The sequence below is a fragment of the Microchirus variegatus genome, assembly GCF_963457635.1.
Source record: "Microchirus variegatus genome assembly, chromosome: 7".
Classification (NCBI taxonomy): domain Eukaryota; kingdom Metazoa; phylum Chordata; class Actinopteri; order Pleuronectiformes; family Soleidae; genus Microchirus; species Microchirus variegatus.
The window spans coordinates 15,927,423-15,946,746 of record NC_139808.1 but is presented as its reverse complement, the minus strand read 5'-3'; the positions used below and the strand labels follow the sequence as shown (position 1 = coordinate 15,946,746).

At 40.0% G+C, this 19,324-nt stretch overlaps 1 protein-coding gene across 2 annotated transcripts in view; it reads left to right on the top strand.

Moving 5' to 3' along the window:
• cadpsa (Ca2+-dependent activator protein for secretion a) overlaps window positions 1-17,589 on the top strand; it is a gene marked incomplete at both ends in the record, with an annotated part of 130,172 nt that extends 112,583 nt beyond the window's left edge. For both annotated transcript variants that reach the window (XM_083892288.1, XM_083892287.1), the window contains 2 exons: window positions 14,974-15,078; window positions 17,416-17,589. In XM_083892288.1, the coding sequence (XP_083748414.1) occupies window positions 14,974-15,078; window positions 17,416-17,589 (279 nt within the window). The remainder of the gene's footprint in view (window positions 1-14,973; window positions 15,079-17,415) is intronic.
• Window positions 17,590-19,324: the final 1,735 nt, after the last annotated feature.

The window sequence follows — 19,324 nt, the reverse complement described above, 5'->3', positions numbered from 1 at the left end:
TCATATTAATAACAACAGAAAGGTGGGGGAGCTGAAACAACAGTGGAAACAGTGGGAACTCACTTCTTTACTGAAGTGCTCATCACTGCATCTCTTCTGTCTGAACACTTGCATCGATCGCTTCATGCCTTTGCGTTGAAACACGGTCTGAGTTGTAACACGTCTCCTTTCCGCTTGCTCTGTGTTGGTCCTGACACAGGGTGACACTGACAGAGAGGTGTCTGGTGCTGGATGTTTGCTGTTCATTGCTGCATCTCGACCTGCTGCCTCGTCACGTATCCTGTTTTCCTCCAAAAGAGCTTTTCTGCCGAGTTTTGTCTCACCTCTGGTTTTCCTTTGTTGTCATCCCGTATCAGTTCTCCCCACGGCATTGCACAGGCCGGCGAAGGTGTCACTAGCTGGCTTCTCTCTGTCACTCTGTTGTGATTTTCTTGTCACTCTACCCTTTTTTTTAAATCTACCCCACTCTTTCTTGTCTTTTTATCTGGTGAAGGATGACAACACACAACATGGTGAATTAATTCTTGGCTTTTTCCTTAGAGGCAAAGTTGCTCATCCTTAGGTCTGAAGTAAATTTCCATGCCCTCTAAACTGCAGTGTGGCTCAGTTACAGCCAAACAAGTCATAGTATAATGGATACAATATCTGCTAATGTTTACATTTTAAGTTAAATTTTTCGATACATTGACCTTACATAAGCTTTTGCCGTGAAATACCTTCTAATAGTATTGTTTCTTTAAGATGTAATCGGATGTGGACATGCTTAAGTACGACTGTTCACACCTGAAACTAAAATGTCAGAGAGAGAGAAAGAAAGAAGAAAGAGGAGGAGTTGAGTGAATCAAAGCACTTCTCTTGCTGCTGTAACAAGACATTAGTTTTAACCATTCGAAAAATCACGGCATTCTTCAACTGTCGTCTATTTGCTGAACATTGAGAGCTTAGACAAATGTCTTTCTCTTAAACTGACAATTTCAAAGCAAACATTTTCACACAATTTCATAGTCTTTTAAAAACTATTCATTCTGGTTCTCTAAGGAGAAACATAGAGGGGTGTTACAGCTCACCATGGCAGTGTGTGTGTCCTCGTTTTTAATACCTCTTTAGAAACTAGTCTAGCGAGGAAGCTAGAACCTCATATTTGTGGAACTGGTTAAGGTCTATAGTGTGGATGGAGCCTTAGCCCAAGACTAAAGATTTGATTTGATTTTCTAAGATTGAAAAATAGAAAAATAGTGCCTTGGTGAAGTGGAGGTCATGAACCTTATTTAAAAATGACAAATTTAGCATTGGTATATCGTAGACATATACTATTCTAGCAAAGGACTTAGTCAAAACCAATGAGCCATACGACAGCGCTTCTGTGTGACGAGCCACCTCATTGTGAGAGTGTATGAACACAGGTTGTAATCCTCACCAGGGAAACAGATATAATAATGAAGTCATCAGTACACAAGGGAAGGGAGAGGCCAGCTAACAAAGCAAAGATTAAGAGGAGTCCATCCTGACCTTATTTTTAGAGGACACACACACACACACACATGGGTTTGCAGAGCTATTCTTCTTAGGACATTGCGTTGAATTCCATTCATTTGGACAGCCTAAACAAAGCGTTATCCCTAAACTTAACCATAACCAGTTGATGCCTAACCCTAACCTTAACCTAACCACAATTTAAATACTCTCTCTTTGTTTGTCTTTGTTTAAAAATACAAAAAGTGTAAACAAGTGCTGTGAAAACAGCCTTCACCCAGCTTTATATGATCCATTTGACTTTTTCAAGACTAAAAAGACAATATATGTGGTTCGAGAGTAGGCACATTTTTTTATGCTGCTTGACAAGATTAAAGTCTTTACATGGGCCATAATGTAGAATTAAAGGGCATCATCAAATACCCTAGTGCCATGAAAGCTGACTGTAAAGAGATTATAGTTCTAATCCCATCAACACATCAGATACTTTAAAAATACTTTATTTTACACGTTCCTGCCAAATGTGAATGTGAACAACAAAGTTTGAGTTTGTTTTTTTGTACAGACCGAGATGGAGCACAGTGTAGACACTTTCCCTCTGCCTAGGTTTCTAAATCATCCAGAGACAATCCGAGGTTTTACACAATTTTAATTGGGATTATGACATGTGTTTATCTTAAGACGTCTTCTAATATCAGCCACAGTAAGCAGATTATTTCACTGTGGCCTCTTAATTTCCAAATATGTGTCAAACGCTCAATATTTGACATCTATGTGGTATAATGCTTACAATGTTAAACAAACAACAGCATCTCAGGAAATGAGTCATAATCTGAGAAATATTATCTGTAGCTAATACTCATGTTCTGACATAGATTCATTTGTAATTGATATTTGACCCACTTTTCTTACCAATCAAGGGGAAAAATACTTTGCACTTGTTGTTTCTGTGCTACTTCTTGGTGTTTTTCTGGAATCAGATTTACTTTATGCCATTTTTCTACAATCGCAGCTAGCAATCCAATTGTGAAATACTTAATATTGTATCGTCAGCTTTGGTAGGAATTGGTGTGAAGGCAGGTGTCTGTAGAATCCTGATTAAACTTGCATGAAAATCCCCTGTAGAGAGGTGGCTTGTGTTATGCTAGTATTATTCCTTGATCTGTTGCTGCCTCAGATCATCTCCATATTAAGCAGATACCGCTCACGAGTGATCATTTTGCATAATGTATTTCTTTTTTGCGTCATCCTAACACCCGTTGGTGCAGCTTGGACAAATATTGAGTGATGAACCCTGGTCATCAGGTGTTTCGAGTCTTTGATTATTTGTTATCACCCCCACCTGGTTGACCCAGTCAAGGATGATCAGTCCCCATCTGCTACAACATTGAACCCCTCCTCTGCAGTCTCTGTGGTAGATTTTCTCTCCAGTAAACGTTTGATGTCAAGGAGTCAGAGAGCTTGTTGCAGTGACTGGCATACAAAGCTCTTATAGCCCAACTCACTGGGTTCACAGCAGCACCTCCACCTCATTGTCTGCACATTATCTGTGAGTTCAAATTATTTTCCATCCTTGCACTTTTTGACCTCCTCTATCCAATTTTACCATTTCGAGTTATGATAGAGTTCCACTATCATAACTGACCTCAAGCAGACACAATTAATGTTAAATCTAGATCACACTTAGGTCACAAATGTTCTTCCAATAAAGACTGAGGCTAGCAGCCTTTCAGTTTGACTATTTTTCCTCTCCTGCCCTCACAAAGGCAACGCTATGCTTTGCCCTGCTAGGATTCTGAGGTCATGGAAGTTAGCTCATCCATCCTGCAGTGTGTATTTTCTACCATGTCCCTGTGGTATTGTGTTGTGAGTACATTGGAAGTTGGGGTAACCAGGGCCTTCACTGCATAGGGAGAGGGATTGCGATTGAGATGGTGACTCTGTTGTTTTAATCAGACGCTATCTTCTCTGTGTCTGGGCAACACACAAGGCACTATCATCTTATTGGGTGGATCACATGTGCTGTCCAAGATTGGGATGCCTAGGATATCACAGCTGGGGGCAAGACAGAGCCAGGTAACACATAACTGGCGTGACTGTGGCTCAGTTGTAAAGTCCATTTTGATTTGCAACAAAAAAAATGTCAGTATTTGATCCCCAGTCCTGCCAGTCTGTGAACACTTTGGTGTCCAAACATTTGACTTGTACTGTAAACCAGGCGTGGTGAAGATGATGGATAGCTCTTTTACCCTGTGATAGCAAACAGTCAAGCAAAAGGAGAGCATATTACTCCATCACCAAAGATTAAGTTCTGACATATTTTTTTTGTGAGTATGCGTAAAAGTTTGAGCTTTGTGTAGCTTTGGTAACTCAACTTTAATATAATTGATGATGGAATAATGAGCACTCCAGAAACGTGCTTCATGTAGTTTGCAGCATCCCTGTATTAGTCTATGTGTGTGTGTTTTCAGAGACAGAGAGAGAAATTAATTTGGTTTCCCCGTTCACCCCCCTGCCTCCATTCCCTCCCTGGTTTAGTTCTTGAAAGAGTGGCTGAAGAAGCCCAGATTAAAACAGATGTGCTTAAATGATACTGGAGGGGAGACTTAGCACAGCACAGCCCCAGGGATCATTGATTAAAAAAAGCCATGTCTTTAGCCGGAGCTAAATCCAGTTCTGCACTGATACACCACAAAGAGAGCAGGAAGGAAGAACAAGACGGAGATGGTGCTGTAGAACAACAAAATCTGACACACCCCCTTCCAAGCACACAGACACAAACACCCAAACCCCCTCCACCCCCTGGGACTAGGCTTGCTGGAGATACTGGGATTACGTAGGTCAATTATACACTTAATCTGGCTTCGGCCAGAGCGGATTAGGAGTCCTGCTCATTGATTGATTTGAAGTATTTCCTTTGACCTTGGTAGTTATCAGATTCACAAGCATGGCAAAATTGCACTTCTGTGTGACGAAAGTTAAAGCGCTTTTTAATCGCTGCTGGTTCTCCCGTCTCGCTCTGCTTACCAAGTGGTGGACGACTGTGGCGGAGCAGAGTGAGGGCAGAGGTCAGATTAAGCTGCTGATTGGGGGATTTGAGATTGTTGTCATCGCAGTTTCTATACTTTGGTCACGGTGGGTGGTGTATCTGTGTGTGCATGCATGTGTGTTGGGGATGCTGACAGAGAATGCCAGACTAGTGGGTGATGGAGCTGCAGTCATACCACTTGGCTGTCTGAGGGAAGACTTCACCATTTTGCAGGCTCCGGTCAGGAACTGCTGGCCCTGCTGCCACGGCAAGTGAACAATTTAATCAACACTGAGCTCAGTCAACACGCAAACTTAACTCAACTGATATAGAATTTTCTCTGGCCAGTGGCGATCTTTAGAAATCACGGTCGCCGATGGCTGATAAAGCCTATGATTTCTTTTTTGGACGCATGATATGTTTTGCCATTTCTCCATGTTTCCCTCCATTTGATAAAATTAAAATACATTATAATAACAAATTATACACAAATGTTTATGTTAAATAAAAACAATTGATTAACACTTATTGTCACTTATAACTTACTTATGGTCAGTCACTCCAATTGCATACTGTGTCTGCACTGCAGTGCACTACAGTATTTCAAATCAATCAAAGTGAAACTGAACTTTGGAAAATGTACTTTATTTTGTGTTTTTGCCAGTGCCCCTTATTTAAAATGGCAAAACATCAATTTACCCAGCAACTGAGTATTCAGTCCACCTCTCATTTCCAATCAAAATATTCTGATTATATTTGATACCCATTAAGAAAACCGTAAGTGATTACATCAAACAACAAGATAAAATCGGCATTACATCTCTGCAATATTTCGCTGTCGGACTGTCGGGTCATTTGGATCAGTCTTCTTTCCCAACCGAGACACCCTCACTGCAATATTTCATATTGCAGTGATATTGCTGTTGTTTTCCAGGGCAGTAATCTCATTTACGTTAAAGCAAAATAACGACCAAAGGATTACAAAATCAATAGGAAGGAAAAAATAGCCAAAGGTCACAGTAATAAAAAAAAGGCCAGCATACTAGGATAGGTTAAACTGACTGTGTGTGACTGTTCCAAACATGCTCTGAAAAGGTTTCACTTCCGTTTAATGAAGTCTGTAAGCAGCTTATAGAGTCCTTAATAATTACTGAGAGAGAGCATTTTGTTACCCTGCCTCGTTTCTTTGCTCTTAATCTTCTATGAACATTCCCAGTTGCCTTGTTGCTGGGAGGAAATGGCTAAGGACACTAATGCAGCGATCACTCCGAGAGGAGGGAAATGCAAGTTTAATGGAGACTTCTCCTTTGTAGGGTCCTGCTGGCTTATTGATGAGGGCTGGTGGGGTGAATTGATTGAAGACACACATGTCATCCCAAGGGTCTCTATCACCCTTTTACAGCCCCCTTCCTTCTCCCTTTGCCCCCTCCTTGTTAAAATGCGAGGTTCGGTGGCATTTGTTTGATTAACTTGTCTGACAAAAGTGACAGCTGCTCATGGGCGTACGTGGATGAGTGGCCCAGTGCCGCTCCCTCTTTGTACATCTGTCAGAGCCGGAGCAGGGCGAGCGGGGTGAAAAGAGACAAATTGGACCCAAAAAGAAGGCCATTCACCTTCTCCAGACCCCCCTCTGACGCTCCACCCCTCTATCCCATTCAGGTGCTCGGCGGGGCCCTCAAGTGCTTGCTGGCTTATTCCATTTTCACTCCCCCTATAGAGTTCCCTGAGCCCACAAGTGTTTTAGCCCTCTTTTTCCTTCCCTCAATCCAACCCTAAGCAGCTCTTTGTAAGTAGAATGGCTCACTTTTCTCAGGGCCTGAAGCTGGCGGCTTTTTCTCTTTTTTTATTGTCCACCACAGAGCCTTTCTGTTGCTCATTGTATGTTTACCCAATTCCAACTGTTTAGTTCCTCACAACATGAGCCCCCAGCCCCCTGCCCCCACCGCCCCAAATATAACCCCATCCCTTCTCGAAACCACAGTGTTTTCATAAAGTTGCTCCTTATTTAGTCTCTCGTGTTCATTGAACTGACACTTACTGGTAGAAGGAGATGGTTGTTTCGTAAGAGACCTAGATTGCTGTCCTGAAAAGAGACCCAGACCTGAGATAAACATTTACCTTTCTGGGGTCGCCTCCCATCCTGTTCCTTCAACGTCCTTAACCAGCTGTCTGGCCCGAATGCCAGCTGAGCCTGTTTTTTGTTGCTGTCCCAGCTGTGCTCGAACACAATCAGAACACTACATGCTTGTTGAGCCCAAAACTTTCATAACCCATCTACCCCTTTGTCCTGCTGTAGCATACCGACATCCTTCAAAAAACAGCGAGAGGGAGAGAGAGAGAGGGAGAAAGAGAGAGAGAGAGACTATTTAACACAGAAATTAAAGGATATAGCTGGGACTTCTTTAATCAGGGTGAACCTGTAGTGCTTTTTCTTCCACACTTCCATCTTCCATCTTCCATGCATGAAATGTGACGTCACAAATGCACCAGAAACATGAACAAGCAGGTGACACGGGCAAGGGGACATACAGGGGACATATTGATGTCCCGTGCTTGCTCATGACTTATGTGATGACTATTGTGTGCATCCTGAAGGTCCAAGCAGGAAATAATCCTCTAGTATTGGCAGAAGAATTCTGTCATCGTAATAAATTATGACTGGTGAGCAGTACTAGAATAAGCCGGCAGTGCCCTTGAAAGCAGAGCAGGTAGAATGAGCCAAATTCTTTGTCCAAACCACATAATGCTTTACAGCACCAGCCCAACCAAGGCTCTCTTGATGTGTTTCCTTATGTCACAGCAGTGTTAGCATGTTGCTGCTTTATGATACTCAGCAGCCTTACTTCTCCTTCACAGGGAAACCTGTCACTTGGCATTAGTGTTGCCGCACCAGCAAACATCATTCCATGTCTCCTGTTTGACGCAGTCACAGCTGGGTATCGACAGGACAGGCTGTGTGAGAGAGAGAGGACCTTAGCTACTTTTCATCGAGAATTGCCTCCATAATGTGAGGCACACCTCTCTTGATCTGTACCCTCTTCTTCTGGCCCTGGCAGAGGGGTGGAGTTTGAATTAGAAGAACACAAGTTAGGCCATATGCACAAAGAAATTTCCCCACACGATCTTTTTCTTCCTTTTTTTTCTTAAAAAGTTTTCCATAAACACGGAAATAAAAGTTAACATAAGACAAGAGACCAAACAAACTCCAACCATGAGAAGAAAACAATGGCGTCAAAGATACTGGCAGCAAATGCAAGAGCAAAAGAGGCCATGACATCATCGTTTTCCCATCATTGCATATTGTTGTATACACACAAACGCAAGGGTGGCATTTTGATACTTCTATGTCTTCCAAATACAGTCCCCAAAATGCCAGTTCTGTGTGAATAAAAAGCCAAAACAATACAAAACTAAAATAATTCTTATGTGTATGGGTCCTTAGTCAGTTAATTATTATTTATTTAAATTAAATCTAATACATTTTACACAAATTTCCTGTCAGAAAGTTGCTCAAGCAATATAACTTTATCTTTGCACCTAAAAAACTTTTTTGACAAAGTTGGGGAGTCGGAGTCTTGGTGCTACATTTAGTTCACAATTAACACATCCAAGTTTTACATTCATTTATCCAATCAGACGTGATTTGTCTCGTTTTAGCTCAAAAACATCCCTGCTCTGACTTTCCCCAGTTTCTGAAACTAAGCGAACAAACGCTGAGGAGAGAATCTGCTTCCTGTTTACACCACCAAAAGCATGCAGCCCAGTGCACCTAATGGCTGTGTCTGTTTGTAGAGAAGTTTATAACTTCGGATATAGAGCCGAAACTCGTCTGGAGGCAAATCATTTTTTATCCAAAAATGGTATTTATTTAGTGAATGCTTAGCAGTATGGATGTAGCACACACACACATACACACACACACAGAGGCAGCAGTAGCAGAGGCAGAAAGAGGCAGAGTCCCAGGTTGCTTGTAATCCCCGTGTACCTCCTGTGGTGAGGCCTCTCCTCAGCTTCTACATTCCTGCCTCTCAACAGCACAAAAGCTCCTGAGCGGCCCCACAAAGAGGGGCCTCTGACCTAACAAATCGGTCGGCTTGTCAGGGGTTTTGAGTGAGTGTGGATGTATGTGTGTGTGTGTGTGTTCCCCCTTTCACTCACATGCACTTTTATGGTGTCTTAATCCAACCTTTAATTAACAGCATTGTCTTTTAAATTCAGAGTATTAAGTCCCCAGACGTTTATTACTCAACGTTTTACTGCTCTCTTAAAACTGATCTAAAGCACTACTTTCTGTGCTCCTATACTTAAAGAGAATTGGAGTTGATTCTGAAATCAGTAAACTTCTGCTCTCACACTCAGTGTCTGTGGCCCTACTAAGGCAAGCTTGGTTTTGATCATTGCACAGGCCCTAGGGCTGGTCACTGTTCATTTGATATATCTAACTATTTTCTACTGCCTTGTGGGGTTTGTTTGAATAAAAAAAAAAACAGACAATGCATTATTTGTTGTGACGTTGTTGACCACAATCTGTCAGTACCTTAACCTCACAGTCTGTAGTAAATAAATGACATTTCCTGGAGTTTGAAACTAGGTTTTGTGTACAAGCAGGTGACCAAATACTAATGATGAGGAACAAATTGGATTCAAGCAAACATCAAGTGCTGCCTGAGGGGATGAGCACAAAGCAAAGTGCCTCTTGCTTGATTTGAGAAGATGTCTGGTTCAAGTGTAACACCTATCACTGAAATGCTGAAAATATGTAAACATTCAAGCACAAAGAAGAAGCGACCAGTACAGTATTGTACTGGCTCTAGATTGAAGATCTGATGAAATCAACAATATTGAGCAGTGTCCCAAGTTTGAAAAAGTAAGATCGTTACAAACCAGTATGTACAGTTAGATGAAAGGGAAATTAGCCTGATAATCTGGGTCTGAAGTTCCCCTTGACGATTAAACACATTAGAACTGATGGAAAAACCTTTTAAAGTAAGAATTAAACAGTTTGGAATGGAATATAATATAAAGCTATATTCAACCCACTGTCGTCTAGTTCCAGGAAACTGCATTTATTCATCTTGATACAAATTTTGCTCTCATAGTGAAGTAAAATGCTTCTGCTTATAGAGGAACATTGCATTTCTCGTGAACGTTTATGTGTTGTTTATCCATCATATCTGAAAAAAGGCCAGTTCCTTTTTGTGACACTCCACAGCAAATATATGCAAAAGGGTCATGAAAGAGGTGAGTAGGTTGGTGGGGTGGGGGAAGAATGGGAGGTGTGCCATTTTTTGCATCAAATCCTGCTGGTGGCAAGCCCCCCTGCTAAGCACCATGTGAAGACTTTGGTGTGAATGTTGACTTCCAGGCAAGGTTTATATGTGTGTCTGTGCATGTGTGTGTGTGTGTGTAATGGTGGGGTTGGTAGTGAGTGGGGGAGTGGGGGTTCTGGTGGGATGGGTGGGTTGGTGTCAGATGGGGGCAGGAGGTCGCTCTGTCTCCCAGCTCTCACCCGAAGGGGGATGGACCAGCAGATGTGTGTATGTGGGAAGTGTGTGCATCGCACAGTGTGGAATGTGCATGGTGTCAGTGTATAGGTAGGGGTTCATCACCATGTTGCAAGGTGATAAAATACACATACACACACACACACACACATACACGCACACACATAGATAACCCGGCTGAAGAAACAGAGGCACTTCCTTCAGATGGAACTCGTTAGAATGTCACAGATTTGATCCCTGTCGGGTTATGGCATTATGTATTCAGAGCCATGTTACGCTTGTTTTGGCTGTCAGCAAGTGCTAGCCCCCTGCTGATCCCCATGCAGCCTAAAAAGAGAGCTCGGGTATATTCATCTGTTCTGATAATTTTCTTTTGTTGGGTCCAGCCAAGGGGAACAAAGCAAGAGGGGCCGTTACTGTTCATTTGACAAGCTCAGCAAGTGTCAGGGTAGCTTTCAACTTTATCAACGTACAGATGCCACAATGTCTTGATCCTAGCCCGAAGGACCGTCACTTCCTGAGGGGGGGTTGATGTGAAACTGTGGCTTTTGCATGTGGTTATTTTCAAGCAGACAGTGTCAATTTGAAGTGCCTGTCAGAGAAGGTGAAAAGATCGCTCCAGAAATGGTGTAAAGTGTACCATTTGGAGGGAAATAGGGATTGAGTCAGAGCTAATGAAACAACCAGCCTTCGTGTTAGGAATGAAAACAGATCAGTGTATGAAACTCAGTTAAATGAGCAAAAAACCTAAGAAATGTTCACATAAAGAGACATGTTCAGAAATGCATGCAAGTGATAAATCAATGTCAGCTACAATGCAATGCAGTCTGTTGTGGCATGTTTTGTTATTTTTGTAAGTGAAGGGGGTTGTGAGTGAGAGAAAGACTCATTTAAAACACTTTTATTGACATTAATTCTCATTTGTTATCAATAATATAAATAAATAACCGATAAGAAAGCCTGATTTACGCGGCATTGTTCGACACATTTAAATGCATCAAGGGACAGAAATGGACAGAAAAATCATGCTTCACTCCACACTTCACTCGCATGTTGCATTTGGTAGTCATCCTTTCCATGTAGATGTTTGTCCTCAACATTGGACCAAAGGTCTCCCCAATTGCCTTTTTGATTCTTTCAACTGACAACTGATCACCTCTACTTATTAAGATGGACCACTGATTCTTACCATTTAATGACTCTCACATTTATGTTATATTGCCAGTAAGACCACTGTGGCACATGGGTTCTATTGTAGTAAAACAGCTGGAGAATGAACAGCTGTGCAGCTGATTGTGCATGGAGTTTCAAGCACATATATTTGAAAGTAAATAAAAATATAGAAAATATATGAAAGCATCCCCATTTCCCAAGAAGATGACTTTCTCCAATACAACTTGAGAATAATGAAAGTATCAGGAATGAAATAATCACTCTTGATCACAGCACAAGACTGTGGACTTTAATCAGCATTAGCTGATGTGGGTCATATCTGTGCTTTTCCATCTTTAAATGACAGGTTATAGCACAGCATTCACAAATCATGTTTCTAATCAGTTTTTCTCAATTTATTTTTTCTGTGACAGTTTTTGGGTTTTGCTCTGCAACAACTCAGCAGACAGATGCACCTTGCTGTGTATAAAGTGCATATTAAAGCATACGACAATCACCCTTCTAATACCCACCACTGTGATTTTTTTTTTTTTAATATATAAAATTTAATTCATTCATTCATCCTTTACCACTTTATCCTCAACATGAGGGTCACATAGAGACAAACATTCTCTCTCCACTCACACCGATGGTGAATTTAGTCTGCAATTGGTCTAATCCATTAATAATGAATAAATTCATTTTTAAAAAGCATAGGGACATAATTGTTGTAGTCACTGTTGGCTTGGCTTGTTGGTGGTTGTTGAGTGAAATACATTCAACAAGAAAGCATAATTTAAATCGTATTTAAATGGGTAATATACAGTACAATGCACATTTAAATTTAGATTTGCTCAGCCAAGCTAAATATTTTTTAAGAAGTTGGTTCAGTTTTATTGATTTATTCCAAAATTTCAATCCACAATTTCCATCCTCAGTTTGTGTCTTCTCAAGAGTTTAAAGTTTAACCGTTTCTGAAATGTGGTGTAATTTATCATCTGAAAGATCAGCAGTCACTTTCATCGAAAGTTGTATTACATTCAAACTGGCATTACAAAGATCTTAAAGTTGATGAAAATCACAGGCATTATGTGTACACAAGATGTCCCTGACAGACCTCCAAAATGCCAGTCATGGCAGGAAGAAGACTTGTGACATAACTGTCAAGAATCTTTTTTTTATGTAAAAATGAAGAGGAGTAAAGCAGAACAGGGCACAAAATGGCTGCTGCAAAAAAAAATGGCTGCAGATGGGAGCCGTGTGGCACGGTGTAAAGTCTTAAAAATTATGGAATAGTGAAGGCGGAGCGGATGATGGATAGAGGGAGAGCAGCCAGTCAGTGGATCAGTCACTCCAGGCCTGGCCTCTCGGTGGGGGGTTGTACTCGGGGCGAGATCACAGGCCTGCTGCCACACCGAAGCCTTCACAGGCACACAGCGACAGATAGGACGCTGCTGGCACCAGGTCGCCTCACTGATTCACCCCAGCTCTGCCTCGACAGAGCGATCTTCTTTTCTACCCAATATTCCATTTAGTGAGCTTGACCTACATGTAAGGTATCGGCTCTCTTCCTTTTCATATGGCCTGTGCAGACCTGACACAGTGGGGATCTCATTCAATGTTCGTACAGATACACAATGGAAAACTCAGATTAAATATCTAGCTCTGCAAAACCTCAACATTGTGTTATTTTGTCTCGACATTGAGTCTCTAAGTCTCATTTGATCAAAAGCCAATCAAATATCACAGTTAAATCTTTTTTTCCCTCTTGCCTCTTACACGCAGAGTTTACGATCATACTGTGTGTTGCCGTTTTAAGTTTCTATAAAAGCACAGATACGTGTGAATTGGCTATATGAACATGTATATATATGTAATATATATGTATACAGACATCTTTATTAACGTATAAGTAAGTGTTTGAACCGCTTGATGCACTTTTGGCAGATATAAGGATATGAGGACAATGATAACCATCTACGGGTTATCAATCAAAATTGCTGAAAATGGTTTTCAGAAAATCATAACTTGTGAGGCCATGCTGCTTCTTTGAATCTCTTTATTTTATGTCTTTATAAGATAGAGTGGAGTGCTTGAGTTTGCCATTGTTTCTTAATCTTCTTAAAATTACACAGTGAATCTGTTGTTTCTCCACTTAAGTGGATGATGGATGTGTTTTCAGCTCTCAATCACAGTTTGTACTTATTCTATCATTATGATAAAAAACCCTGCCTTTTACAGACAAAACCCTATATATATATCCTCTTATACACAAGTGTAACTCCCCTTTTTTCCTCTGCCATTGCCTCTGCTGTGACCCTGACTGTTGAAACACAGTCGGCTTCTATTAGTATCAACCTGCGCTCATCATTATCCATCAATTAGACTGGCAACAGCCTGGGCCCACAGAGAAACATCTGCAGCCTTTCGGCTTTCTGCACAGCCACTGTGCTCTGAGCTCACTGTGTCTCGAAGAAATCACTGTTCACAGAAGAGTTGACGAAAATGGAGCAGTGCATGGCCAGATTTCAAGGTGAAGGTCGCTAACACCTGTGCACAGTAAATTAGTTAACAGGACATTAGCTGCCGGTGGTACATGGTCTTTCTCTGAATCATGTCTGTTGCCTCTGAGCCTTTTTATTTTACAATTATTTATTTTGCATCATTCATAACCTTAAATTAAATCCATCAGTTTGTTGTGGCTTTGCAGCTATATATTAAATGTTTTACTTTGTGAAATATACAGTAGGAATTTTTTTGCTTTATATGTTTTTGCACAGCAGGAAACAACAACAATATTGCTCAGAATCAGCGATTTGCTGCATTAAAATACAGATTTCTGATTATCTGAAGTCCACTTCTTTTGTGTTTGCACTTTGTGTTATACGTAGACACATTCTGTGTCCATGGAACGTTGCTTCACATTTCCAATGTGTGTACATGTCCACGGTTCCATTCATCTTTAAATCTGTGTCTGTCCCAGTCTACCATGTGTACTCAATCTCAATTCTTTCCAGTAGTGGCTATTTTTCTCTAAAGGAGTTGTCCCTCCCTTTGTATTATCACTATTATTATTATTATTATCATTATTATAATGTCAAGCAAACGTCCATGGTGAGCATCTTATTTGTTGTGATTTTGGCCAAGAGTACGCCACCAACTGGACTTGAAAGTGTTGATCAAAGTCAAGCATTCATAGTTTGTTCATGTACGATAAACTGTCAATGTTCCACTGACCACCATGGAAAATATTTTTTTACTGTACATTTCTGTTATTAAAACACTCGAGAGACATGAGGTTATTAATGTGCCAAGACCTCCAAAGTCTTCATAAGGATCCACATCAACAAATGTCTCATTAGCTGCTGGATATCCCCTGGGTGCACAAGCCAGAATTAAATATATCTCTAGCCTGTGGGACTGTGATGGAGCCTCGCATGACAAGAGCCGAAACTGTTTCCTACATGTTGATCCCAGCCAGTTCTGCTCCATGCCATGTCTCAGCTGCTAATGTCCTGATGAGGCTGTTTGTCCGACACATGATTATCCTCAGTTTAGAGGCATTTTCTGGCGAGGGTATGTTTGTCAGCTCTAGGTTCTCCCTTAGATCCCCGAGAAACTTTATGTCATGATGACTCGCTGCAAGGATGACATCACTTACTTTCTCTGGGAACTGTAAGACCAAGACAAAGTCATTGAATTATAACTATAAATCTGTGACTATATCTGCAGTTGCAATACATTTGTAAAGGTGTTTGTTTTGAAACTATCAGATGGAGTTATATAATGTATTATGTGTTTGTGCGTTTGTTACAGCAATGGTACACCAGCACCATGAACCTCCTAGGAACATGGCTGACTGATCGTATGGACCTCCAGCTCCACCTTTATCAGCTAAAGATTCTCATCAGGGTTGTCAAGGTGAGAAAGGTCTTAACCACAGTCTCAAATGCATGCAGCATGATTTTTGTAAGCTACTCCTACTTAGTATTCTTAAGAAAGAAAACTTGTGGTCTAAGAAAAATCGGATTCAAACCAGTAGCAGTAGAGGTTATATAAGTAAAAATACAAATATGTTGATGCATTTATACTGTATACATATAAATGTGTTAATTCCTCATAGTTTCTCAAACACTACACAAATAATTATGTTGCCTCAAATCTAATCGCATTCATTTTAACCAAATTAACAAAATTGTTCCACAATAAATATAACAGTGTAATTCTTGAATCTAACTGAAGCCCATGTATTGCAGTACAAGGAGAGATGTACACCCCTGAAAGTCACAGGCAGGCAGATGTAAAATAAAAGCTTTAGTTTTTTTGTACAGATCAATATAAAGTTTAAGAAGTCATATTTTACAATTTGGTCAACACATTAATGCCAAGACAGCTCAAAGCTACAGTAATCTAGTTCTATGTATTATGTTTTTTTTATAATGGAGATCTCTGTCCTGAACCCCAACAGATTAGCATGGATGAAATGCAATTACTTTAAGTGACTCTTTCCTTTTGTAGGTTTCTTTGCTCCATAGGCCATTGTTGTCAGTGCTGGAGTAGCAATACTTCTATCAAAGAGACCTGTATGCAGATTTGTAGTAGAGAAATCAATAGGAATGGCTGCTTTTCTTCCCAGTGATACAGTAGGTTAAATATCTAGTGACGGGTGAGAAAGGCTTGTAAATCAAAGTTTCATTAAGCTACAAGGTTAATCAAAAACAAAGACAGTAGACAGTATAGTCCCCATATACATAAATGAAGCAGTCAAGAAGAAATTATTTTAAGCATACCTAAAATTCTAAAATCATGAAATCTAACATTTTTATTCAGTACCTGCTGACTTTTATTATCACTCACCACTCTAAGGTTGACCTTCATCAGTGATTCAGCAAAGCTTCATGGAGAGAAAAAAAATCTTTCAGCAATATGGGACGTGACCTATTTTGATGTAGTTGAATGTGTCATATGTTAGTGATCCAAGGCTAGGTGATAATGTCAAGGCATGATGATTACACATGACAGGTCATCTCAATTAACTGTTACACATATTTTGCTGATGAACGTCTTCACATCATCCTAAAGATTGCTGCCAAGTATAGAATATGTAGTACGAGGACACAATGCTGACAACCACATCTCCGAGGCAGTATGTTCATCTATGAAGGATCTGTACATATCTGCATTAGGAGAGGCAACATAATGGATCACTGTCCTGTTCCTGCCCTGCCTTCATAGTTTTATTTTAAAGCTTTATCTTTTTTTTCAAATCCAAACCAGCTACATATCAAATAAATATCACATGACAATCCGTGTACACTGGGAAATGGATTGTGTACTCTGTACTTGGTTGTTGTAGAAAACACTATGAGAGCGATGGTGGAAAATGAACCCTTTAAAAACCTTGACATGTCCGCACTTTTTTGCTTATTTGATTCATTAAAGGGCCAGAAAATGTCCTCTGAGTAAGTGCAACACAAGTGAAATCACCATAATAAACACTTTGGTTTTTACTGGAGCCAGGGCATACTATTGAATTGTGTCTTTTTTAAATTACAATGATGTCTGACCAGATGCTTTAATGTGTGCAATGTTGGTGTAAACAGGAAGCAGATTTTCACCTCTACACTTGGTTGCTTGGTTACAGAAATGACTTCATACAAGAAACGGCAATGGTGAAAATTAAGTGCAGGGATTTCTTTTATTAGACTAATAATGAAATAAAACTGAAGTGTTAACAATGCTTTTCATTCATCACCTGCAGTCAAGTCAAAGAGCAACTAAGAACATCTATTCGTGTATATACGTGAAAAAAAAAAAATCTGTTCATTTGAAACTAAATAGTCCTAACCCAACAGCATTTTCAGATAGTATATCTGTTTTAAAGACACCAAACAGTGGCAAGTTGCAATTCGTTGACACTTTAGATATCTTTTTTTGTGAAATGTTATCATATGTATACAAACCACAATTGGAGATTGGAAATAATGGCTTGTTGACATGTCTGTGAAGGTTATCAGTCGTCCAGGTCACAGTCCTGTTCAGTTTCACTTCTCATCCAAGACAGACGAGAGGTTTCCAACTTCACTCAAGCAAGTCCAAGTTGCTGACAGCTAACCCCTGAAAATGTCTTGTTAAGTTGGTGGATGCAAACTGTGACCAATGATACTGTATTGTACAAACTGTATTGTTTTTTTTCTTCATAAACATCTGAAGGCATTCCTTACAAACCACCTCTGATCCTTTTTTTCTTTGTGACAGAAAAAGTACCGTGACTTCCGCCTTCAAGGAGTGCTGGACTCCACATTGAACAGCAAGATGTATGATACAGTAAGAAACCGGCTGACACTGGAAGAAGCCACTGCCTCAGTGAGGGAAGGAGGGATGCAAGGCATTTCCATGAAGGACAGCGATGAAGAGGACAACGATAACTGATTCTCTGAGACTGAAATATTTAAGGATATAGTTTTTCAGAGGGTGAGTGGTGAGAACTCATGCAGGTAAAAAGAAAAGAAAGAAAAGAAAACTGGCCTAACATCCAACTTGGTCCCTCCATTGTTTTCCTTTAATTTTTACATCCCATTGAAAGTTATAAAGACAAAGAATGCATTTTGTAAGGTTGGAGCTCAAAGCTAAAAGTCAAAACAGCCAAGAACTGAAGGAGAATTATCTTAAAGCAACACTATGTAACTTTTGCTGGCTGTTCCGTTACTGTAGCAAACATGCCACGATAAAAACATATGTTTAATGACTCCTAAGTCTTTTCAACTGACCTCAGTTCAGCATTACTCTTGCTGGAAGTTGCTGGACCTGATTCCTTAACTTTGGGTCGCTGACCTTCATGAAGTTGTGTGCTCCTTTTTTTGTGTTTCTACCCGTTCACCAAACATGTCAATGACTCATCTTAAGTGTATTTGTTTAAAGCTGTTATCTTAGCGTAACAAATATGTTGCAAAGTGTTGCTTTAAATCAATCAAACACTGATTATTTTTCCAGTGAAGTAAGTTTTGTGAAAATACAACAGAAGCTAAAACAAATCTGCAGTGTTTCAGAGCAGCACAAGTGCAACCAGGAAGACTCACCATGCATAGCAGCCTTACAAAAAAGATGATTTAAAAATGCAGGTGATTGTATCCACAGTAGATTTGTCTTTGGAAGGCATGAGAAATATTATGTTATATGGTTTCGTGGTGCAACCCAGAATGTCTACAGTCTTTGTTCGAGAGCTTTTCGTGTGCTTATCGCTGAGATTTCTCTTTCACAGTGTGAAACATACAGGCCACTGTACTGTGGTTCAAAGTGGAATGGTGAAACATAGAAACAAAAAAAAATGTCTGTTTATTTGTAAGCCTGCCAACAAATGCATGATCAAATTGTCACTGTTGAAGTCATGTTGTGATAGATCCACATTTCAAATGGAGCTAGAACTGATGATGGGATTTTGTTTCCAACTGAATGAACAAGTCTATGAATGTGTCTTTATGTGCAGTCACTGTATGTTGCAGTTGATGTAAAGGCTTAAAAAAATGGTCTCATATTACTATCAGTGTAATGGTTTTGCCTCATATCCCCAAACAAAAATAAGTTGTGACAGGAAATGCCGATTCATAGTTTCTGAATGAGTGAGTCCAATGAAGTTCACTGTGATGCATGTGACATCAATGTTTTGTTGGGAAGCATTACAAAATAATTTAACTAATTGTTTAAATAACAGTGTTACTATATAAGAAGAATAACTCTTTAGAATACTTTGATGTGTGTGGACTGCACAAGTATCAAAACAGTTTCCATGTGGTAAAAACATACCACAACTGAAATGTAATAAAATTCAATTTGGCAGATTTGACTGATCCAAATTTCTTTTTTTAAAAAGAACCACCACATCGATCAGCCTTCAATCGTCATTCATTATTTGCCCTCATTGTGTAGGACTGAATTTACCTGATGTTGGTATAATTGGGACATCTGCTCCTTTTTTTTTTACCCAGAAAGCTTTGTGAGTTTGCCCTCTATAGTCAAAAGTACCTGTAGTGTAAAACCATACACAGTTGAAATAACACAGAATAAATAATAGAATGTATGTCAAATGATGTAATTTGGCAACAGTGGAAAAAGTGGTGAAAATTGTTTAAAAAAACAAAAGCATTTTGCTATTTTTAAGAGTAATAAT